This window comes from Prionailurus bengalensis, chromosome D4, assembly GCF_016509475.1.
Source record: "Prionailurus bengalensis isolate Pbe53 chromosome D4, Fcat_Pben_1.1_paternal_pri, whole genome shotgun sequence".
NCBI classification, from domain to species: Eukaryota; Metazoa; Chordata; class Mammalia; order Carnivora; family Felidae; genus Prionailurus; species Prionailurus bengalensis.
In genome coordinates, this window is record NC_057359.1 from 60,803,260 (window position 1) to 60,827,214 (window position 23,955).

The 23,955-nt window shown below is 51.1% G+C and overlaps 1 protein-coding gene across 1 annotated transcript in view; it reads right to left on the reverse strand.

Annotated features, from left to right (window-relative positions):
- GABBR2 (gamma-aminobutyric acid type B receptor subunit 2) overlaps positions 1-23,955 on the reverse strand; it is a 350,606-nt gene that overhangs the window by 7,524 nt on the left and 319,127 nt on the right. The window contains exons 14-17 of the mRNA XM_043566839.1: positions 10,546-10,656; positions 5,954-6,178; positions 3,614-3,796; positions 926-1,055 (exon numbers count right to left, since the gene is read on the reverse strand). Coding sequence (XP_043422774.1) covers positions 926-1,055; positions 3,614-3,796; positions 5,954-6,178; positions 10,546-10,656 — 649 coding nt within the window. The remainder of the gene's footprint in view (positions 1-925; positions 1,056-3,613; positions 3,797-5,953; positions 6,179-10,545; positions 10,657-23,955) is intronic.

Sequence of the window (23,955 nt, forward strand, 5' to 3'; positions counted from 1 at the left end):
CCTTCACACAGGTGGAGACTGTTAATTCAGTGTTTGTTCTCCCAAACCTTTTCAAAAATGCACTTAACACACACGCGCGCACACGTGCGTGTGTGTGTGCATTTGTGTGTACCATAATGCTGGCCTTCATCTTGCTATTTTCACTTGGGGATCTCTCCATATTTGCACAAATAGATTTGCCCCACTTTCTAATAGTTGTATTATGTGCCGTGTTTAGTTGTATCATCACTAACGAAACCACCCTAAATGATAAACATTTAAGTTAATTCCAGTGTTTCTCACCTACAAATAATGTTGGGATGAACATCATGTGTATACATCTTTGCCCACGTGGGAGTACTTCCCAGGGGCAAGATCTTGCTAGTGGTCTTGTTAATCAGGAGGTTTAGCATCTAACATTTGGATGTGCCAGACTGACTTCCAAAACATTGCAGGAGAATGCCTATTTCCACACACTCTTAACAGCACTGGTGATCTTTGGAAATGTTGCTGAAATGTAGGTAAAGACTGCATTGTGTTATTTTGGCTTGCATTTCCCAAGTGGTTGGGGAGATTGAGTGTCAGGTCAGATCTTACTGACCATTCCTTTCCTATACATTGAGACGGCACATCCGAAACCGAAACGTCGCTGGGAGAAGTAAGGCAAACTATTCATTAGGAACAACGTGCCGCCAGTCAGAACACTGTGAATGCTGGCCATGTCATGTACGTGTGCCACTGGAACCCAAGAGACTGAGAAACAGAAGCCCCCGCTCTAGGCTGGACACTGAGCTGTGGGTTCCAGAGGCTGCCACTCTGCCCGTGTGGCTTCACATCAGCCTCACCCCTTCTCTGAGCCTCAGTTTCTTCATCTGTAAAGTGGAAGGTGGACAGCTGGTGTCTGATACCCAGGTCCCCACATTCCAGGGGCCCCGTCTCCTCCTACCTGTGCTCTCAGTGAAGTTCCCAAGGTTGAGGATGTCGTTGAGTTCTTGGTAGTGGTTCTGTTTGATGTAGGTGGTCTTTTCTGGGGTGTCTTGCAGCTGCATCGTGACTTCTTCCAAGTCTTTATCCAGCTAGAAGACAAAGGTTCTAGCTGAGTCAGAGCCCCTGGCCCAGTCCCTTCCCCGGCTCACAGGGTCGTGGGACTGGGCCTCAGGCTGCCCTCAGGAGGGCACTGAGAGCCAGAGACGCGTTGCATGCTGGGGAAGAGATGCGGAGGGCCCCTGAGGGCTGTTGCTGCAGGCGAAACTGTGATGGGGAGGGAGGGGGAATGGGCTTTGCAACCATGTGTTCAGTGTAGGCTTGTGCCCATCATGATGGAGCAGCTGGGCAAGCCCAGGGACGCAGGGCAGGAGAGTGTCAGAGCACAGGCTCTGAAGGTGGACAGGCCTGGGGGCAAACTCAGAGCTGCCCTTTACTGCCTGTGTACTGGCTTGTGAGAACTAAGTCTCAACTCCTTCATCTGTAGAATGGGGTAATAACAGTAGCTACCTCTTGTGGTTATTGTGGAGATTAAATCAGATGATGCATTTAAAGTTTAGCCCAGTCCTTGACACATAATAAGGGTAGCGTGCTACTACAATGATATTACTATAATTATTGTTATTGGTACCTAGCAAGACCCCTGTAGGGGAGGGCAGATCTACGGGTTGGTTAGCTGTGGGTCTCACACTGACACAGAAGGTCAGGCCAGTAGGGGTTCCTCCAGAGGATGGACTGCAGGGGCTTTCAGGTTATAGGAAAATCAGATGCAAGCCCTGGGGCAGTTCAGCCCTTGAGAAGCCTGGTGTGTGTGTGTGTGTGTGTGTGTGTGTGTGTGTGTGTGTGTTGTGGGGTGGTAGCTGGGGAAGGCAGCAGGCATCTTACTATAGTATAAGGGAGAGAAAGTTATAAACAGTAAAGTGTTGTCCTGATGTCAAGAGCACGGCCATTAATTTTTAAATACATTTTCCTGGGGAGAAGGAGAGAGATACCTTCTTCTGCGTGACTCAAACAGCAGGGCTAGGATCAAAGGAAGCCAGATTGTGATTCGATTCCAGGAAAAACAACCCAACATTTTAGGGCTTTTGACAGTGGCTTTGGTTTCACGTTTCCTGAAGTGGGTGAACTCTATTGCTGGAGTGTGCCAGTAAAAGTCAAATGTCAAGATATGGTAGTTCCAGGCACAGGGAGATCTGATGGTAACACAGAACCAGCAATGGGCTTTGAGGGGCAGAATCCTTTCCTACTTTGCTCTGGTGGCAAATGGGCTATCCCTTCTAAAGCAGTCACCTTTCGATGCACAGACAACTGTGTAATGGATCTTTGTGACAGACTAAGGTGAGCCCCCCAAAAGGCTACTAGATCTAGCAAAGGCAAATACAGAATGCCCAGTCACATTTGATTTCCAGGTAACAATGAATCATTTTTTTTTTTTTACTGTAAGTATATCCCAACTATTGTATGGGCCATCCTTATACTAAAAATACCATTGGTTGTCTGAAATTCAAATTTAACTGGGCATCCCATATCTCCTCGGACAACCCTATGTCTCCCTTCTTCCTCACGAATGTCCAGCTAGAGACTACATTTCCCAGCGTCCCCTGTGTCTAAGTGTGATCATGTAAGTTCTTGCCAAGGCAACTGGAGCAGAACCAACATTGTACAAATTTTTGTATCACTTGCTTATCCCTTGTGTGGACTTCCTCTTCCCTTCCTGCGACTGAGGACAGGACCTGCCTTCCACTCGATTTTAACTGTGCTGGTGAGGAATATGCCTTGGGGAATGGCGGACAGGAAGAGTGAACAAACCTCATCCAGCCAAGGCCATGGAGGCAGAGCTTCCTGCCAACCTGGGCCAATCTCCTCACGACCATTATGTGACCGAGAAATATTTTCTTTGGGTCGCTTCATTTTGGGGTCTCTGTTACAGCAACTTAGCAAGTATCCTGACCAACACACTCGCCCTTATTTCTTCCCTGTTCCACTCACTGAATGAGAAGTTCTCTATGAAACACACAGCCCGCAGACCATGGGCCAGTCATACACATGGACCCAAAGAGACGTGTGCAGAAGGGGAAGGTAGTTTGGTCTCCCCTCCCAGGTATAGAAAATCCAGAATTTGAGGTCCGGCTTGGGCACAAAGGATTCTAGTTGTGGCCTCTCTGGAATACTGAAGGACCAGTTAAGGACCCTCAGGACAACAGTGAGGTCTGCTACAGCAAACTCTCCTGTCTGAAAAATTTCTCTTCACCCCTTCCTGTCTCGCTGTACCTCATATAAATGAGGGTGGTTACTGGGTTTGGAGAGTGACAAATTAAGGGGGGTGGTCCCCACACACTTAGGAAGCTCCTATAATCTGGGAGCTCACAAATCTCTAAGAACTCCTTTCTTTCTGAGGATGCTTTGAATCGGGGCACTGCTGGACTCCATGAGCCTGGGCCAGGGGATTCTGACAAACTGCCTATGTCTAGTTTATGTCCCCCCTGGTTCTGGTGGCCGTAACTCCAGCACCTGGGACTGCACAGCCTGATGCAAGGGGGTGTCCAGAGGGGGCGAGGTCAGGAGCGGCAGCCCCGAGAGGCCCTACTCTGGGGCAGAGGTCGCGAGACCGGGAGGCTGGGGCCCTGGCTGCCGGTGCTGAGGGAGGTACCTCTGTGATCTTCATTCGCAGGCGATGGTTTTCAGACTGCAGGCCCTCTAGGCGGGATGTGCTTGCTTGGTTCACGCTGGTGACTGAGGTGGACGTTTTTGAATCTTCCTTCTTCTGATTCTGAGTGAACTGGAATCGCCTGTTCTGGGTTGCTGCATCTGGGTTTGTTCTCAGAGTGATGAGCTGGAAGGACAAGGGATGACTGAAAGGAGAACCCCGGGGTCCTCCTCCCCGGTGTCCCATCCCCTCTGCCACAGCAGGTCCTGCATTGGAGGCAGCACAGACACAGGCTGGGAGCCCGGGGCCCTGGGTTCAGGCTCATCTCTGCCACTCGCTGGTGTGTGACCCTTGGGCAGCCCTACCCCCCTTCCCTCGCCGAGTCTGTTTCTTTCCTTGTCAGCAGAAGTCTGGTCTCCTGACCGAGGCCACCTGCATCCAGAACCCCCTGCAGAGCCCACCCCTAGGCCTGATTCCAGCTGAGCCGTACTCTGCCTTAGGCTTCGTTCCACATGGAAAATAACCCTGAGGATGACGTTGGAAGACAATGGATGGAGGCAAATGAAGCCTTCTGCTTTTTAGAACCATTGATGAGTGTTGAGGACAGACTGGTGACTAGTTCTGTCATGGACAAAAGTGTTGCTATATAAGAAAAAAGGCCACTGCTTGATCCCGGTCTTACTCATTTATTCAAGAAACATTTCTGGTTTGAGTCTGGCTCTGGGCCTGCACCAGAGAGCCAGGACTGAGGGAGGCGTGGCCCCTGTCTGTCAGGACCCCATGGTCCAGAGGCTGGAAGTATCCAGGGAAGGCTGGGCTGTGGGTGCTGTGGGCCTGGGCTGGGCTCTGTGGACAGCCTGAGGGACGGTGAGGAAAGGGAGTTCCAGGGGGAAGAAGAGGCATATGCAAATGCAGGGGGGGCCTGGGACTCAGGGTGCTTATGGAGAAGGACAGTTTGGATGGTGGATAGGGTTCTTAGGAGAAACTGGAGGAGACCCAAAGTTCCTGAAAGGCAGCCCGTATTGGGGACTTGATTCTGGAGCCAGAGGGGCAATGAGGAGTTGTTGAGGGTAACAGAGGAGAGTGACATGGTCAGGGCTGGGCTTGGAGCCATCTGGCATCTTTGACTAGAATGAGAGGATGTCAGAGTGTAGGCAGAGAGATCTTAGCATTGGGCTGGAGCCTTGACAACCAGAGAAAGAAGGCATATACGGCATCAGTGTTCCAGGGAAAACACTGCTCGGGGACTGACTGGATGGAGGTGCCATGGGCAGTCTGTCTGGGGGACAATGGACCCCGAGTGATCTCTTTTCACCCCATTCTCCCTCCCCTACTCAGGCCAATAATTCCTTCTACCCTCTCTATTTCCCCTTCTTTTCTGATGCTGAGACCAGCCAACTGCAGGGGCTCCCAAGACACCAAGGCCTCTGGTTCACCTGCCTGCTGATGGGAAGGATAAGGTTTGAGAAACATCTCTCAGGCTGGTCTTCAAGATCAGTGCTTCTGATGAATGGAAAATGTAAGTGGCTGTTCAAAGTGGTTATTCCTTTTTACCCACTAACACTACTTCTGCGACTCTATCTGAAGGGAGTAGCCAGAAATGGGGATCATGTGTTATGTAGAAAAAAGTTAATTTATAATATAAAAAAAATCTGGAAATGACTGTAATGCTCATCAATAAGGGAATCAAGCAGATAAGAAGACACGGGGTATCCCCTGTCAATGGTGGTTATGCTGTGAGAAAATGCACAGGAGACATTAACAGTGAAAAAGGCAAACTACAAAATGATATGTGAGCTATCATCGCAGCCCTAACGGGAAAAGCATCACTGCCTAACCATTTAAAAAAGACTGGAAGGGGGGCACCTGGGTGGCTCAGTTGGTTAAGTGTCCGACTTCAGCTCAGCTCACGATTTCGTGGTTCCTGAGTTCGAGCCCCACATCGGGCTCTGTGCTGACAGCTCAGAGCCTGGAGCCTGCTTCGGATTCTGTGTCTCCCTGCCTCTCTGCCCCTCCCCCCGTCTCAAAAATAAATGAAACATTAAAAAAAAAAAAAAAGAAACACTTATTAAAAAAATACTGGGAAGAAACACATAAAAACTATGTAGCTTTTAGTAAAAAAAACTAAAACAAAACATTAAACAGTGATTATTCTTGGGTGATGCGACTCTGTGAGATTTCTGGAAAATCTGGTTTTTACTCGTTTGCATTTTCCAAACTTTCCGTGATCATAACAAGTACAGAAAGCGTAAAACTGCCAGAAGGCGGAGGAGGCCAGGTGTCCCCTCTGTGCAGGGTCCAAGACCAGAGGCCAGAGGGCAGGGTGCAGAGGGCGGGCCGTACCTTGGGCACAAACACCAGGCAGAGGGTGATGGTGCTGCAGAAGATGATGACCAAGGCGACGATGCAGAACTGCACGTTGGGCTGGTCTCGGGTCAGGAAGGAGACGGCGGCCCCGATGATACACATGATCCCCACGTTGTAGACACTCATCCCAATGTACTTGCTGTCGTTGAGGGCAGGGATGCTGACGTTACGCGTCTCCCAAGCCAGGAAGCAACCGAACAACTGAAGTGGTGAGCGGAAAGGGGAAGTCATCATTATCACATGGTGGCACACACCTGCCGATCTGAGAAGGGGGGTCAGGGCCAGGCCTTCTGGATGTCACCCTCAGTCTCCACTGGTGGCCCCAGGTGGAGTCCTGCTGAGGAAATGCAGACTGGGGGTGTCAGAGCATCTGGTTCTCCTTCGCCCCACCACAGTTCACATACAGGAGGCGGTGGTGGGAAGGGTTTCCAGTTGGGATCTCGACCGCCTCCCCTCACTCTAGAGCGAACACTGAGGCCCAGAGAGGAGGAAGAGGCTTGTCCAAGGCCACACAGTAAAACAGTAGCAAAAGTGGACTATGTTTCTAGAAGTTCAGTCCTGTCTTTTTTTACTGCTAAACAAGCCAGAGCACCTGTGTCTGGGACTTCTATTTACCTCCCGATGCACAAAGTCACTCAGAATGGAGATTACATTTCCTAACTGTCCTTGGAGCTAGGTGTGGTGTACGATAGGTTCAGGACAGCACCACGTAGGTGGAAGTGGTGTGTACAAGTTCTGAGAAGTGTCTATTAAGGGAAACGGTGCTCCTTTTCCTCCTTCCTAGTAGGAGTGGAGTCTGATGGGTGGAGCTTGAGAAGCCATCTTAGACCACAACAGTCATCTTAGACCAAGACGTGGGAGTTGTATGATAAAGATGGGGGAGCCACAAGATCCAAGGAGCTGAGATTCTGGGAGCCCCCCACCAACCCTAGATTGCTTATCTGAAGAAGGAAGTTAACTATCTCTTAAGAAACTATCTTTTCTGTCACTTGCAGCTCTACTCCTAACCAGTATATCTCCCAACAGAAATGGACAAGGTAGAGGTTCAGTGTGATCTAAGCCTTAGCCTTCCTGGGTGGTCTAAGGGGAGGGAAGGTTGTGGAGGAAGTGCAGCCGGAATGCCCAGCAGAATGGTGGTGTGGGCGGGGGGTTGGGGGGAGAGCTGACCAAGACTGCTGACTGTTCAGGGCCTTCAGCTGTAGTCCAGGCCTTCCAAGAGGACTTTCCCCAAAGACCCCTCTTTCCTCTGACCTCATCATCGCAGCTCAGGGCATCCAAAACTGCATGGCCACTTAATATCACCCCGAGGGCTTCTGTTTTCAAGTTTGACTTAATATGGCAGCAGCAAAATGCCATGTGGCGGAGGGCAGCTGGGCACAAGGCCGGAGGATCTGGAATCTGCTGCTCTCCATTGGCTCTGTGATTTAGGGCAAGTCACTTCATCTCTCAGGGCCTCAGTTTCACTATCTGTGAAATGGGAATAATAATAATACCACCTCACAGGGTTTGTATCCAGATGAGATGAGAAGATGACTGTAGTGCTGCACAAAGCATTTTGCAAACCAAAGTGTCCTGTACAAGGGGAAGTTAAAAGTCATTTTGTAATTGGTATTATTTATACAACCATGGCTGCTTTCCTCTCCTTTTCTCTAAATGTGTTATCTCACAGACCAATTTATTTATTTACTTATCTATCTATCTACCTATAATTTTATTTATTTATTTATTCATTCATTCATTCATTCATTCATTTATTCATTTATTTTTGAGTGATCTCTACACACACACTTGGGGCCCAAACCTATAAGAGTTGCATGCTCCATCAGGTGAGCCATCCAGGCACCCCCAGACCTATTTGTTTTTTAAAGATTCCTTTTAAAATGGGGGAGCGAGAAGCCCAGGAAGCAGATGCTGAGTGAGGGAAAGAATCCAACGCTGTTGAAAGTCTGCTTTGTGCTAGTTCCTTCGTGTGTGGGCCCTTCAGTCCCACAGTGCCTATGCTGGCTGGGCTCTGCGGTCCACTTCTTCCAGGGAAGAATCGCAGGCTGGACGAGCCTCACTGACCTGTCTGGGGGCCCACTGCACCATCACAAGAGTCTCTACCAGTCGTAAAATGTGGGCGAGTCTGGGGACCTGGTGGTTGGCTGCAAATCTCTGAAGACTGTCTGGAGGAAACAGTAACTTGTTCTTAGGCCTTCAAGGAGTAGAATGAGGGTTCATGGGCACAAGTTACATCAAGGCAGATTTTAGCTGAAGATAGAGAAGAACCTTCTAGAAAAATAACCCATCTATAGTGGGTTGAACAGTGGCCCTAAAAGACATGTCTATATCCTAATTCACGGAGACTGAATATTTGAAGGGGTCCTTGCAGATATAATTAAGGGTCCTGAGATGAGATCATCCTGGATTATCTAGGTAGGCCATAAATCAAATGATAAGTGTCACTGTAAGAGACACACAGAGGAAAGACCTGGAAAAGAGAGAGGGCCATGTGAAGATGGAGGTGGAGACAGAGTGATGGAGCCCCAAGCCAAGGAATGCCTGGAGCCATCAGCTGCTGGGGAGAGGCAAGGAAGCATTTTCCCTGGAGCCTCTGGAGGGGGCAAAACTCAACCTTGGTTTTAGACTCCTGGCTTCCACAACTGTGAGAGAATAATGTGTGTTGTTTTAAGCCACTCTGTGTTTACCCATTTGTGGTAGTTCGTTACTGCAGCCACAGGGCACTAATACATCATCCCTGGGTGGCACAGGCCACTTTGAGTGGGTGAGGTCCCCATCACTAGAGGTGTGGAAGCAGTGAGTGAACAAAACTTGTTGGGGATGCGCACTAGGGGCCAGGAGTCCTGAAACATCTGACAGGAGAGTGGGCCTGCAGGGCTGGGCACACTCTTTCCAGCCTTGAAATGCTGTGGTTTCAGAGCAGGAGGACCTGGGGGGTGGGTAGAATTTTAGTCACAGACCCTAAGGGCCAGGAGGGCTGTGGGTTATTCTGTGCATACACTGGAAACAGTAAAGCCCTTGTGCTGCCAAATACAGCTTTTATTGACACGATCTGACTGAAGCTAATAGCTTCACTGGAAGAGATATAGTCATCTCCAGCCACTTTTGCAAGTAGGTGGAGAAGATAATGGATGGTCAAAACGTTACAGATAAATCCAGTTTAAAGAGTCAATCGGATTCAGCATAATCTAATTTCACAGTGTCTCAGGATCAGGGAACATGGAGCCAGAGGCGTCCTGGAGAGTCTGGTTTCACTCTCTTTATTCAGCAAGTGCTAGGGGTCTCAAGTCGTAGGTACCACCATGCTTCCTGTGACAGGGAGCACTTCCTTCCTAGGGGGCGCCACCACATCTGCAGACACTGCTCTGTTGGACAAAATCCTTTTTTAATGTGGACTCGAAAGCTGCCTTCTGGCAACTTTGCCCACTAAAGATGGATCTGCCTTCCGGTCCATGCCATTGTCTCTGACAGCTCTAGTGACCATGTCTCCTGAGTGCCCTTCTCCAAGCCCAGGGCTGTTGGCCAGCCTCCAAGTCCCAGTTCCACTCGGGGCACCCCCTGGGGACACCTTCAGGGTCATTACCTTGTGGGGCCCAGATTGCAGCCCAGTGATCTTCAAAGAATCCCTATGGAAACTGGTCTCAACTAGCATGAAGTTGGGGACAATCTTTGCCTAGGGTTGTCTAGTATATGCTCCTCTGGTGTGGCCCCTCAGTAACAGTTCTCTGAAGCAGCAGGATACGTTCGAGCAATACAAGAAAACCTGGTTTACCTGACCTTTGGAGAGGGCTTCATTCTTGGCCTCTAAGTGGAAGCTATACAGAGGCGACTTATATACAGATGGTGACTATACAGATGGTGACCTAACTTTCCTGTACAAAGACCTAAGGAGGGTATGGTACCTGGTTTCCTGTCACTGGAGGGATTTCAGTGTAGGCATGGTTTGCACAGGATGTGGAGAGAAGATTCAGGGATCGTGCTGGGATAAGGTGGGGGTGCGGCTGTCCTTTTCAAATCGTTCCAGATATGTCTGGTGGGCTTGGTATGTGACCTTTGACGCCACCAGTTGGGTGGAGTGGAAGGAGTACTGGGTTCGGAGGTTGGAGGTTACCAGGCGCCCTTTAACCTCTGTGAGCCTGACTTTCCTCATCTACATAAGATGAGGATGACTCCACTCACCTCCCACAGACTTTGAGAGAATCCAGTAAAATGTGGGATGTGAACGTGCGGTAGATGTTGACCGACCGTTGTTCCGGGAGTGGTATGGTGGCCGCCGTGAGGCACACTTGTGAGTTTTGGGGTTAGTCTGTGGTTAAGCTCTTGAATCTGCTACTTACTAGCTGAGCGACCTCGGGCAAACCAAGCTTCAGCCTTCTCAGCATTGTCTGCACCTATCTCAGAGGGTTGTTGTGGGAACTGAGGTAACACGTGGCAGACGCCGGGCCTGGCAGACAGTTAAGTGCTTAGTCCTGGGGGCTCTGTTTATTTTTATGTTCACAGAGGCACCTGGGAGAGAGAGCTCTGACAGAGAAGCATCCCCCAACCTCTGCCTTCTGCTCCGCACCTACCATGAGAAGCCCCTTGTAGGCATAGACGATGCCAAGCCAGATGGTCATATGGGTGTTCTCACAGTGCTCCAGGAGAGGGCGGATGGAGATGTCCCGTCCTGCTGGGTCCGGCTGTGCAAAGAGAAAACAGAAACCCAGGGATGGCACTGGGCACCCTTCCAGCAGCCAGGGCCCCATCTGATGGCCATTTTCCCTCCCATGAGCCATAGCCAATCCCTTGCCCAGGAGGCCTTTTGGGCCCCTCTTCTGTGTTCCCATGAGGCTGCCTTCTGTTTGTTGGTCATGATTCAGCCCTGCACTCTAGTCATCTGTTCTTCATGCCTTTCAAACTTGACTCAGATCTCCTGAAGGTAGGGAGTGGGTCACTTCCTGTGCCTCTAGTACTTAGCATAGGACCAGTCCCAGAGCATACATCTGTAATGTTTGTTGAAAGAGTGAGGGTGAGAATGAGGCACACAGTTATGTCAAGAGGCCTTCAGGTGTCTTTGGGATTAACCCCAGTAACTACTGGCTAGGCCAGAAGAAGGAGACCTTTTTGCCCATCACCCCGAGTGAGGGAGCAGTGTTGGCAGCCATGTTATATACCACATGACCTATCCTGGGCCAAAGCTGAGAGGTCAAAGTGTGGGTACCTGACCTACAGCTGCCAGTCCAGAGTCTGGTCAAAGACTTACGAGGTTTCCTAGTACAAAGTGCTCTGCTTGAAAAGGGATGGTGGAGAGGATCTTACCCAAATGTGTTCTCTCTCTTAACAATTTTAGCTGGCAATCTCTGGGAAATAATCAGCCACATGGTGGAAAAAGGAGAAAAACACACCCAGAGAATTAAAAAAATATATATATTCTACATATTTTTTTCTGAACCGTTCAAGAGTAAGTTATAGACATCCTGACCTAAATATATAGCAAGTATTTCCTAAGGATGAGGAGACTCTCTTACATAACCACATATACTTACCAAATTGAGGAAATTTAACACTGATACAGTATATTATCTAATATACTATCAGTTTTCAAATTTTGCCAATTGGCTCAATAATAATATCCTTTAAGACAATTGTGGCTTTTCCAAAGCAGGATCCAATCTGGGACTGGGTCCTGCATTTACTTGTCATGTCTTTAGTCTCCTTTAATCTTCAACAATTCCTTATCCTACTTTGGTCTTTTATGTCATTGGTATTTCTGAAGAATCCAGTTTAGCTATTTTGTAGAATGTCCTCCAATTTGGGTTTGTCCGAATGTGTTTTCATGATTGGATTCGGGTTATGCATTCATGGCAGGAATCCTATGTAAAGTGATGTTTTTCCCTCTTTGGAGCTTCACATCAGTGGCACTTGATGGCACTTTGTCCCGTTATTGGTGATGTTACTGTGATCATTTGATTCAGGTGATGTCTGCCAGATCTCTCCACTTCAAAGGTACCATTTCCCTCTTGTAATTAATAAATAATCTGTGGGAGATACTTTGAGACTGTGTGAGTATCCCGTTTCCCCATCATCAACCCAGTGGTTTCAGCATCCAGTGATGGTTTCTACCTGAGTCATGTTCCTCTGGTGGCTGCAAAATGGTGACTTTCTAACTCTTATCGTTTTATTTAAATACTTGGCATGCCACTGTAAACAAGATCTTACTTTTCCTTCCATTTATTTATGTAGGTCAGTATGCATTTAGGGGTTAATTTTTCATTCAGTGCTTTATAATCCTTACTATCATTCATTTTGATGCTCAAATTTTCCGAGATCTGGCCAGTGGGAAACTGGCTCCTTCATGCAGCCGCGTGTGTTTTTTCAATACATCCCCATAATTTTTTGGAGCACTTTACCACTTCTCAGAACACCAAGGACTTGCAGTTTTTTGTGCTTTCCTTTCCCCAGCCTAGAATCAGTCATTTCTCTGAGGAGTCTTGGTTCTTTTTAGTGGAGAATGATATTTAGAAACCAAGATCTGGGCACCAGATGTGCTCACTGTTCCTAGGGTATCATTACTTCCTTCCTCTATCTATCTATCTATCTATCTATCTATCTATCTATCTATCTACTTATCCATCCACCTATCCATCCACCCATCCTTCCATCCATCCATCCATCCATCCATCCATCCATCCATCATCATTCTATGTAGCTATCCCTATATCTCTACCATCTGTTTATAGATAGATAGAGATAAAATCCTACACCACGGGGCTCTTCTTCCCATTCCGTGTTTGCATCTTTCTTTTCTTGCAGTGAGATCTCTGGTTTTCCACAATATCACAATAGTCACTCATTTGCTCGATGCTAAATAGATACAAAATAGTTTTAGGATCTCTACATCCAAACAACAAATTTACTAAGTAAAGTTGAAGATGTATTTGTGAATCTATTTGCCTTTGGAACAGATACACACTGAGGGTATCTCATCAAAGAACTGTGTCCAGGATGAAGTTGTCCTGTTGAGGCCCGGAGTAAAGCCACATGCCTGAGAAGAAGAGGTAAGCATCCCCAGGGTCACTCACCAGGAAGAAGGAGCACTTTGGTGGGATCCAGGGATGTGGAAAGCAGGCCTTAGGTAACCAGGAATGGGAAACTTATTTCTCTTGGCCCTGCTCTCTAGGCCTGGACTTTGAGGCAGGCAATGGCCTGGACTCCTGTGATTTGGGAAATGATGGCGCACTAAGGCCATTTTGTAAACAGATCATCCAGCCGCATGCTTTCTTAAGCTTGATTTTCCTTTTGTTTTCTCAAGCCACAGAAAGCCTTAGCTCAGACTCTTTGGTTCCATGGTCATTGAGTCCACACATAGGCTGGAATGGATCCCTGAGGCCTCTGCAGTGGCAGCCGTGGGTACTAGTGAGAGCCAACCCAGGAGTGATCTCCAGGAACCACAGTCAGAGTTGCAAGGCTAGAAATTTCCCCTCTACTGCTACCCGCCCAGGAGCTGGGCTGGATTCTAGTAAGGGTAATGGGGGTTTCCTAATTTACTTTCACTGTTTAATTGAGGGGACTGAGAAAGGAGCTGGTCCCAAGGTCAACAGTGACTTATAACAGTGAAACTTGGGTTTCTCTAATGTCTGACAACCAAGCAGACATCAGAATGCAGTAGCACAGGCCCATTACGGTCATGCATGAATAGCAAACCCATTAATGATGATAGTATCTGTTGTTCTCCAATGAAAGGCAATAATTTATGACAGACTCTTAGATTCTTTGTGTATAAAGGACTGATGCTGTCATACACCATTGTTCAATGTTATGAAAACTCTATTCGTGGGAGGCCAAGAATGGTTGTCTGGCTCTTATATCCCCAGTGACAGAGAACCCCCTCCCACTCTTGGTGAGTGGTTACACAGCTCATTTACTGAACCAGAACCTTCTCCTCCGGTACCTCCACCCATTGGTCCTTGCCTTTCCTCTGGGGTCCTCAGAATAATCCCAGCTCTCTTCTTGAGTCCGCACACCCTTCCTCAGGAGGAAAGAGCTGCCGTGAAGGTACACATCACCTCCTGTCATGAGTTGACCTGGTCCTTCAAACTGCTCAAGTTCACCATTGATCTATAGGCCTGTAATCGAGCTCAGCACTCCAGGTGGTGGTCCTAAGCGAGTCTGCCTATGCCCTTGCTCCATATATCCTTGGCTTTCTAAACAACTACCTTCCACTGGTGATTCATATGTTTCTTACGGTTGACTAAGACTCCATTAGGTAGTTCTTATCAAACTGCTGTTAGCTCTGTCTTCCTCCTTCTGCAGCTGACATTCTAGCCAGGTTACCTTTTAACTTGCCGGTAGCCTGCCCACTCCCACCCCCTCCATGCTCCCCATCCTGAAATCCTAATCCCTACATCTGGTCTTTTAGTCCCTTACCCATCTCAATAAACTTAAGCACAGCCACCACTGCAGAGGTGGGAGTGTGGCAAAAAAATCAAGGGCCAGTCAAGAGTTCAGAGAAGTCAGTGGTCTTGAAGGTGAGCTAGTGCAAAGGTGTTGATCCAGAAGCCACAAAAATCTCCTGGTCATTAACATCATCCTCACACAACCCCATGTCTGTTCACACTGTACATGGATAAGAGTGGCAGGGGCTGGGTGGTTTTAGGAGTGATGAGGTTCATGTACTCCTGGGGCCAGGGGGTGGGGAGTTTGAATAGTCAGTACCCCTGTACTGAATCTCAAAGCCAACTGTAAAAGCCATGCCTTTTCTTATCTGATCGATTCTAATCATGCCTGGGACTTGAGTTCAGAGTGGTCTGAACAGTCACACACATGGGGAGAGACGCACTTGATGATGCAAAGGGTGGGATGTTGGGGGAGGAAGGATGGTGGGGGTGTGGAAAGGCGCCACCACCTGAGCCCTTACTTGGAGTTGTCATACACCAAAATGCCACTAGAGGGCATCCAAGACCAGCGTGGAGGGTCTGGACCGGCGCCGTGGATCACCCTCTGCTGAGGACACAGAGCTACTTTTGTGGCTCGGTGGGGCCGCAAAGCCGGAAGCAGCATCCTGAGTTACTTAAGAAAGCACCCAGTGGTCTTGCAGGAGGCCAGATTTCCAGACACCTTGGAGGACCCCCCCTCCCCCCCCGCCACTTCCCCGCAGTGGGAGTGCTGTGGTAGGGTAGGGGATATTGGGAAAGGTGGGGCTGGAGGACCCAGGCCTATCTGGCCCTATACTCATCCACACTCCCAGCGTGGGCCTGTCATGCAGTCCAGGGCCAGCGATCACAGGGCATTACCCCCTGCGGATGCCATGCTGCGATCTCGTATAAGGGTCTAAGCCAGGATTGCAATCTTGCTTCTCCATACTTTTGGGCACTACAGCATTTCGACTGGTCTAAATCAATTTCCATGGCTGAATAGCCTACAAGAGCTTTCAAATTGCTTTTTTTCCCCTCTATTTTTCTTCCTTACTTGCTGTCCACCTGGGCAATTACCTAAGTAATCATTCATTCATTCAACACAAAACTATAAAGCACTACCACCTGCTAGGTACTGTTCTGGGCAGGGGGGAATACAGCAGTAACCAGGGCTGACAAAAGCCCTGTCCTCAGGGCTCTTCCATTCTAGTAAGATCAGGACGATTCCACGAGAAGCAGCCTCAGAGGGGGAATGAGTTGACCTCACCCAGTAACAGGCACCCTAAGAACACCCAGTTCTCTTGTCACGGGTGACAGCAGCGTGCTAGGTACTAAGCTGTGAGGTCTCCATATGTTGTCTTGTTGAGGCCTCCAACAAAGTGTTGTATCTATTTTGCAGATGAGAAAACCGAGGCACAGAAAGATGAAAGAACTCGCCCCAAATTTCTAGCTAGTACCTGTTGGAGCTGGGTTCTACCCCAGGTCTGTCTGCCTCCCGAACCAGTCACTTTTCTTTCCTCCCTCACCAGATGCTCTTCCCAGCCTGCCCTGCCTCTCACAAGCACCACATCACATTCCAAGGAGACAGTGGGTATGTATAATCCTATAACCCTGCTGTATAAACTGTGAGGTGCTGTTTGTGGGAGGAATGACTTAACCGCTGAACATTCAATAGCGGCCTCCTCTGAAGCCCCCGGAGCTCTGTGAAGGCTGTGCTTTGGCGCTGGGAGTGGAATGCAAGCTGATAAAATGCTCTTCCTGCCTGACAGGGTGCGGTGCCCAGCAGGGAGGCCACGCCTGTCCGTGAGGGCCAGAGGCTGGAAGGGCTCATACCTGACTCCTGGTCCGACCGCTGCTCGGCGGGAGGCCTGCAGAAGCTGCCCGGGAAAGCCTCCCCCATCTGTGCAGCAAAAGGAGAGCAGCTGGCCCGAGAGTCCCTCTGCATAATGCAATTACTCACAATGTAGGTCAGTGGCCCCTGCAAACATCCTGCTTTGTCAGGCCGCACAAACGGACAGGCAGGGAGTCGGGCAGGGGTGGAGGTGGTGAGTCCTGAAAGGCCAAAGGCTTTGGTCTCGCTCTACCGTAGACTTGCTGGGTGAGCGTCTCGCACGCCCCGCCCTTCTGGAGACCTCAGTTTCCCAGGTGCAAAGCGAGTCCAAGGGTTAACTTACGGTGCAGTTAATGTGAGCCTGCGCACATTGAGGGATGACTACATTTGTCCTATATTTCATGACTGTATTTGTCCTACACTCATTCAGAATCGACTCAGTCTCGTGTGCCTGCTGTGTGCCATGGACTATGCTCCACGCCGGGTCCAGGTATAGACGCCGGCAGGGCATTTGCCTTCTTGGAGTGGTCACTCTAGCGAGCGCAAACCACACAGTGCAGCTGTGAACAGAACGGTGATCAGCGCAGCCAAAGAAAAGTGCCAAGGGGGGCACCGACTGCATGTCAGGCAGTCCGGGAAGGCTTTTCTGAAGTGGTGACATTTAGTCTGAGGGCCTGAAGGGTGAGAAAGAGCAGCCATGTGAGCACCTAGGGGGAGAGCATTCCTGAGAGGGGGAACAACAGGTAGGAAAGATCTGAAATGTCAAAGACTTTGGCATGTTTTAGGGAGCAAGAGGAGGCCAGCGTGGCTGGCAGGTAGTAAGTGAGGGGCTGACACTGCTTTTTACTCGATGCTGTGCACACAAACCACCCAGGGAGCTTGTTAAAGTGCAGATGGGGGCGGGAGGTCTGGTTTCGGCTCAGGATGCTGCATTTCCAAGCAGCTCCCAGGTGACCCTGATGCTGCTGGTCCAGGGACCGCCTTCTGGGCAGCGAGGCCTTAAAGGATCTTAGATAAGAGAGTGACGTTTGGTCCTCGGCTTAGCAGATCTTTGGTCAAAAATGCAGATTCTCTTGTCACTCACACACCCCTGACACTTGAGTGATAGCTTAGTACCAGCACAGACCTGACACAGCTTGTCTGTGTGTTCTGACCCTGGAACAGATCTCAACCACACTGGGCTTCTGTGTGTCCTGCGTGGGGCCGGCCAGGGTTTCAAGTCTGGGCAGGGAGGTTGGGGTGGGGGTTCTGGATGGTGGGAGTGAAGGGAGCCATATGCTTCACCTGTGACCACGGGGCTCTTGGTCCCTTGGACCTTTTATGCCTGCCACTGCTGTGAGTGGCTCAGGCTCCCAAGCCCTACTCAGCCTGTGCTGCTTTGAAGGAGGGGTGCCTTCTACCTTCTGACCAGCTCCCAGAAGCTGGCTTTCAGAACTTTTTCACTGGGCCATTCCTGCTGCTGCTGCTGCTTCCTCTCTGCCTCCTCCTCCTCCTCCTCCTTCTTCTTCCTCTTCTTTTTTAATTGCAAAGTTGATTTTTGAAATACATAGTAAAATTGGTGTTTTTTTCTACTAGAGGAGAGTATATGTATGTATATCAATGTGAATTTGAATGTGTGTGGGGAGGGGAGGGGAGGGGAGGGTGTCTGGCCTTCATGGGCTGCATTTCAGAATCCTGAGACGCTTTTCTTTTCCTGGGAAGGCAGGTGAATGCCTCTTCTGGGGGAAATGGTGAGGGAGTCTCATCAAGGAAGTCTGGGCAAGGACGGGAAAGGGCCCTGGGTTCAGACCCCAGGTCCCATCACTTGCCAGCTATGTGACTTTAAACACATCCCTAAGCCTTTCTGAGCCATGATTTGCTCATCTGCAACCTCCCAGGGTTGGCAAGACCATCAAAGGAGGTAAATGGTGTGTTTAGCAGGCCTTAGAGGCTGGAAAGCCCGCTCCTTATATGTAAACCATCATCATTATCTCCCACTGCAGAGTCACAGAGCGCTAGAGCCAGGAGGAACCTTCTGGATCCCTCTGGGGCTGGGCTGCTTATCTCAACAGCAGCAGCCCCACATCTCTGAGGCAGCAAAGCTAGAGCTGTCATTTCAAGGTAAGAATTTCTTTTTTAGAATGTTTGGTTATGAGTTTGGGTGAATTTTTTTCAGGATCCCAGATCTGGAAGGGACCTGTGAGATCACACACCGGGGTTTCTCAACAGGGATGCTCCCACATGTTTTTCTTTGGAGAGGGTACAATTCTTTGCTGTGAGGGACTGTCTTGTTCAGTGCAGGGCACTCAGAGCTCCTAGGCTGTGGGCCCTAAAAGGCAGGCGTGGTTTCTGGTCACTGGAACAGTGCAAATCTCCCTCCCCTGGCTGCCCATTTCCAAACACTAAATGCACTAGTCCAATTCCTCTTTTTACAGATGGAGAAACTGAGGCCCGGCAGAGCACTCATAGCAAGTGGGTGACTGAGTAGACGCCCAGATGCAGGTGTCCTGAGCCCGGTCCTGTGCCCTGGGCACTGGGTCATGCTGTAGGCTGGCACAGGAGGGGCCAGCCTTGTGGGCTGCTCACCACAACATTTATGAGGATTTGCCATTCATGGGTGCTAGGCACTGCCATATCAGCCCCCCGGAGCTGGCTTTTGGGTGTATCCGATCCGTTGGTGCTATGTGCCCTTGCTCACATAGGGCTGGAACAACTTCCAGAACAACAAACATGGGGCCCAGAGCCGCTCACCTGATGCCCTCTGGCCACATCCTCACGGAGCCCTGCTTTGTGGAGGGGAGATGAGGTGGAGGAGGTGGCCAGGACCTCACCGAGGAGGGCAAGGAGCCCTGGTCAGCCTGAGGACACCATTTGGACAGCAAGACCCCCGCCTGGTCCTGTTCAGACAGGCATTCTGCATTTGGAATCTTGTGGGAAATCTCATGGTTGTGAAAGGCTCACCGCTGGGGTGAGGACTGTCTTGGGGGAAGTTAAGGGCTGATGAGTGCCGTAATAGGTCCTAATCTTTCTAGCCCTTTGGAGCCCATATGTGTTCAGATGGGACAAGAGACTTGCTTAAGGTTACACAGCAAGCCAGAGGCGGAGGCAAGCACCATCTCCTTCTTGCAAAGCAGGGTTGGGGGTGGGGGGCAGCTCCACTTCCTGTGGCCTCTGTTCCCTTTCCTGGGGAGGTGGGCCTTCGAAGGCGCCCCTATTTTCCTTGGGCCTGTGTCTGAGGCCTCCGGGGCAAGCCTGGAGCAGGAAGAGCTCACGGATGTTGCCACCGAACCCAAAGCCAAGAGGCACTCGATCGTGAGGGTGCTTTCACCAGGCGCCCGGTGAACGGGAGGTGGCCCCCCTGCTTCTCGGGTGTCAGTGTCATGGTCTGCAGCGGCCCCTGTCAGCACAAGCCTGCCTGTGCTCGGGAATAAGGCCAGTGCCCAAACACACACCTCCCCAGATGAGTCGATGACCCAGTGGCACATCCTCAAGAGAGACAGTCACCAGGGGACGGCTGGGTGCCAGCGTGTGGGTCTTCCCTCAGTTCTAGGGCAGGGAGAAGCTCACAGCCTCTGGGCGGCGTGAGGGCCACTGACGCGTTTTACTTGATCCACACAGTGCTTTCATTTTTTTTGTCTTCGTAGGCAGGACTTAAGACTCAGGTGATTCACGGGAACACCCAGATTTTTGGCTTCTCCTGAATGAGATGCTAGGAAGCACAGGGCCCGGCCGCGTGAGCTGGGTCTGTCTGCCACCCACCCACGTCCATGCTGCTTGTCCAGCGCGTCCCTAGTCCCTGGCTTCCCCATCTGGGGGGTTTGAGGCAGTTCTTCCCAGATCTCAGGGCCCATGAGACCTCAGCTGACACTGGGGTACGTGGAAATATGGGTTAACTGTTCATGTGGTCACCTGAGTTTTCTAGAAGCAGCAAGTCTGCTGGCCCCTTACCCTGTGAGGTCCCCTCAAGCGCCAACATTCCGTGATTCCGCGGTGGCAGCACCAGATGGGAGGCAGGGTCGTCTGCCTAGAGTCTGGCTTGCACCCACCTCAGCAGGACCAGGATGCCTCAACTCACAGGCAGAAAGCCGCAGGCCGGCATTTCCCAGCGTGCCTGTGGGAGCCACGGCTGGGTGTCCTGGGCAGGCAGAGGCCAGAGGGCCCCCTGGTGGCGCCCCAGTGAGGAGGGGGGTAGGCAGGGGATGAGCAGATCAAGGAAAAGAGCAGCGGGAGACAAGAGGGGCTGCAGAGAAGGGAGGCCTGTGACCTGCAGAGCCCGCAGGAACGGTGAGACTGTGAGCTGTAAGGTAAATCCTAAGCATAAACAAAACCCAGAGCTTCATGAGGCAACAGTCACTTCATGTGTACCCAGCACCACCCAGACAGTGACTGAGGGAAGGAAAGCCTCTGGCACGCCGTGCTCCTGTCTCCCTGGGGAGTTACCCTCTGCCTCCACCCCAGCCCCCAGCCTCGTCCAAAACTCCTCCTTGGGCGATTTCTGTTTCTCGAGCTAGTTGCCCCTTCCTCTTGCCCTGCATCCGAGCTTTCTGAAAAAGGCATCTGGAATGCCAGCTACATTCTGTACCTGTCACCACTCTCCCCAGGCCACTGCGATGCTCCCCATGGTCTCCACGACCCACCCTAGTGGCCAGAGATGAGGGACCCTATTTAGTCCCCTACCCTCAAAGGCCACTCTGGATGGGCTCTCTCCTGTCACCTCCAGGCCTTGGCCTCTCCCAGATCTATGCCTTTCTCTGCTGGGGCCCTCTTGCTCCCCTTCCTCCCCCGGAGGGGCATCTCTCTGTGGGGCGCCCCTTTCCTCGATGTTCCTGGGCCTCCAACCTAACGTTTTCCATCTGAACTTGTCACTCTCTCCCTTAAACCTGCCCTTCCTCTCGCGTTGTCTAGCTCAGAGAACTGCTCCACCCAGGTGAGACCAGAACCCAGGGTGTCCCTTCTTTTCTGATTCCACCCAGGCCCCCAACTCAGAGACCTTCAATGCTTCTCAGACCGCAGGAAAGACGCACTGACTCGTGACCGCAGCATTGTGACCCTCTGTGATGGGCCCCACGTATCTCTCCAGCCTTGACGCCCATCATCAGCCTCATCCATCCATGGCCAGGCCCATAAAGTCCCCTCCTGGTCCTGGGATAACCCTTCTTCACCGTCATGTGAATGGCACCTGTTCCTCCACATGCCAGACTCTGGGCTAAGCATGTCATATATACACCCCGTTGCATTCCTACAATCACTGCATGAGTGAGCTCTAGTGAGCCCCTTTTCAGGGGTGCTAAATGAGTAGAGGAGAGACTGAGTGCCGTGTTCAAGGTCACACAGGCACTAAATGCTGGAGCCACGACTTGCTCCCTGGTCTGCCCAACTTCCCAAACCTTTGCTGTAAACCACAAATCCCAAACTACACCAAAGCGTGCCCTGGTCACTAGAGTGCCAGCAATGAGTTTCAAGTGTCCCAAGACGGTGCTCTCCTCCACCCCAGGGCACATGGTTGGTCAGGCACCTCCAGCCACGAGCTGCCTCCGCGGTCACTCTGGTGCCCTGCCCTACTCGAGATTTCGTCCTGGCCCCGAGTTGGCCAAAGGCAGCCCCTCCTCCTGTACTTTCCAGTCAGACCTGGGCATGCCTGCTCAAGTGCCCACTCACCCACATCCTGCCTCTAGGCCAGAATCCCTCCGGCCTCTTTGTGGGGGTAACTGCCCCTGGTCTGGGGAGAGGTCTGTGGCCCCAGAAGTGAGTAGAGCTCCCAGAGGGCCCCGTTCAAGTTGCCCAGCCCTGGTCCTTGGCAGGACTGGCCATCTCTCCTGCTCAGCTGATGCCTCAAGGCCGCCAAGCTGGCCCTACTCAGCCTGGCCATGCAGGTGCGGTGTTTCTCATTGCCCTCTCACAGGAGCCTGCCGCATGGCCTGGCTGCTGGTTCACAGTGACTCCCTGCTGTCAAGTCCACGCCCAGCCTGGTGAGAACAGGGAGGAGACAGAACTAGGGTGTGAGAACGCTCTAAATCAGGAAGCCGGAGCATGCAGGGTCCTGGACAGAGCTACTGTATTTCACCACTGCTGGGCACGTATACTCAATTTTATGGTTTTCAACGCCATTAGATCTGCCTAACAACCCTAAAAATTTAGTAGGGCCATCACCCTTGTTCCCATTTTGCCCAGAGAACACCTAGTCCGGGAATAGGCTGCAACTCACCCAGGGGCACACACTTGATCCCCGCGTCCTGACTCCTAGCCCAGGGCCCTTTCTGTTGTTTGTGCTGCTCACTGGAACCCTGGCTCATCTGGAGTTCTGGGAGTCCCAGCTCATCAAGGAGAAAGGAAGGTGGCTGCGTGGGCGGGCGTCAAGTGCCCCCTCTCCTGTTCTCCGCTGCATCTCAGATTTTACCGTCTGCCCTTGGCTAAGCGGCAGTAGGGCGACAGCACAGTGCCCTGGGATGATGGACAGCCACGGGCCCTGCCTCTGGATGAGGGTTCTGGCCCCAAGCTCTCGCTCCTGCTGAGCCCCAGGTTCTCCTGGAGAAATGCCAGAGTCACCTGCTTTAAAGGGCTGCTCTGAGCACTGAGCAAGAGCCGGGTAAGACAAAAGACTACAAAGCCCAGAGACACACGTGCCCCAGGGTAATGCAAGTGAGAACAAAGCACCCATTTCATTTTCCTGTTGTCATTCAGGGAGGCAGGCGGACTGGGAGCCCCCAAAGTGCAATGTTGCAAAGATTGTCCCAAAACAGGATGCTGTGATTGGTGCTGCTGCCCCCCGCTGGCCACGCTGGGGATCCTCCAGTACCCCCCCCAACCGGGTGGGTGGGCATGCCCCCTTCACCCCACAGCCTGCTCACTTTTCTAGGCCCTCTTCTCTTCCTCCCCGCCCCCGCCCTTCTCTCCTTATATACACACATATAAAGTCTTCTGAGATCACACTGTTCCAGTTTGTGGATTCACACACCTTTTGGGCTTGAAGAGACTCAAACATTTTCTTTCGCTTCCACTCCTTAGTGTGTACTCTCTGCCAAGGGTTCGTCTTTGCACACCTCTGATGATGAGACACTCACTACCTCCTAAGGAAGCTCAGTTCATTCTTGGGACGAGTCAGATTAAAATGGGAATGTTCTTCCTCATCCTAAACTGAGACCTGAATCCCCAGAACTTTGCCCAACGGTCATGGGCTCTGCCGTCCGGGCCCCTGCAAGCCATGGCTCCTTCCTAAGCTCTGGCGGTTGTGCTCCTCGGACACCTCTCTTTGCTGGGTTGACATCGACCCTTTCTATGTGGCACAGTTTTTAGCCCTTTCCCTTCCTCCTCTCCTCCTGTCCCTCTCTGCATGGGGTCTGGGTCCCATCTGAGACACAAGTTTCCCAGGGGGTCTGAGTAGGGGCAAGAGTGCTGTCCCCTCCCCGCACCTACAGTCCCCTGAGTTTGCACTGGTTATTTGGCAGTTGAAGCACACCATGGAGCTTGGTGGTCCACATTGTCATTGTCCATGTTTGAGGGAATACTGGTCACACACACACACACACACCCCTGTCTGCTGCTCCTTAGGGATCTAAGCAACCATAGATCCTGTGATAGAACCCCTGAGAGCTCTCTCTGCTGTCCAGGAGAAATGTGCTGGTGGCCCCTTTGTCATCCCTCGTGACACTTCAAGGTCTCCTTTTCCATGTAGGATGTGCTGCCCTCCTGTGCCACTCCAAGAACCGGCCACCAAAGGCTACTGTGACCTAATGATCTCACTGAAAAAGAATTAAAAAGGCCCAAACGAGAGGGGG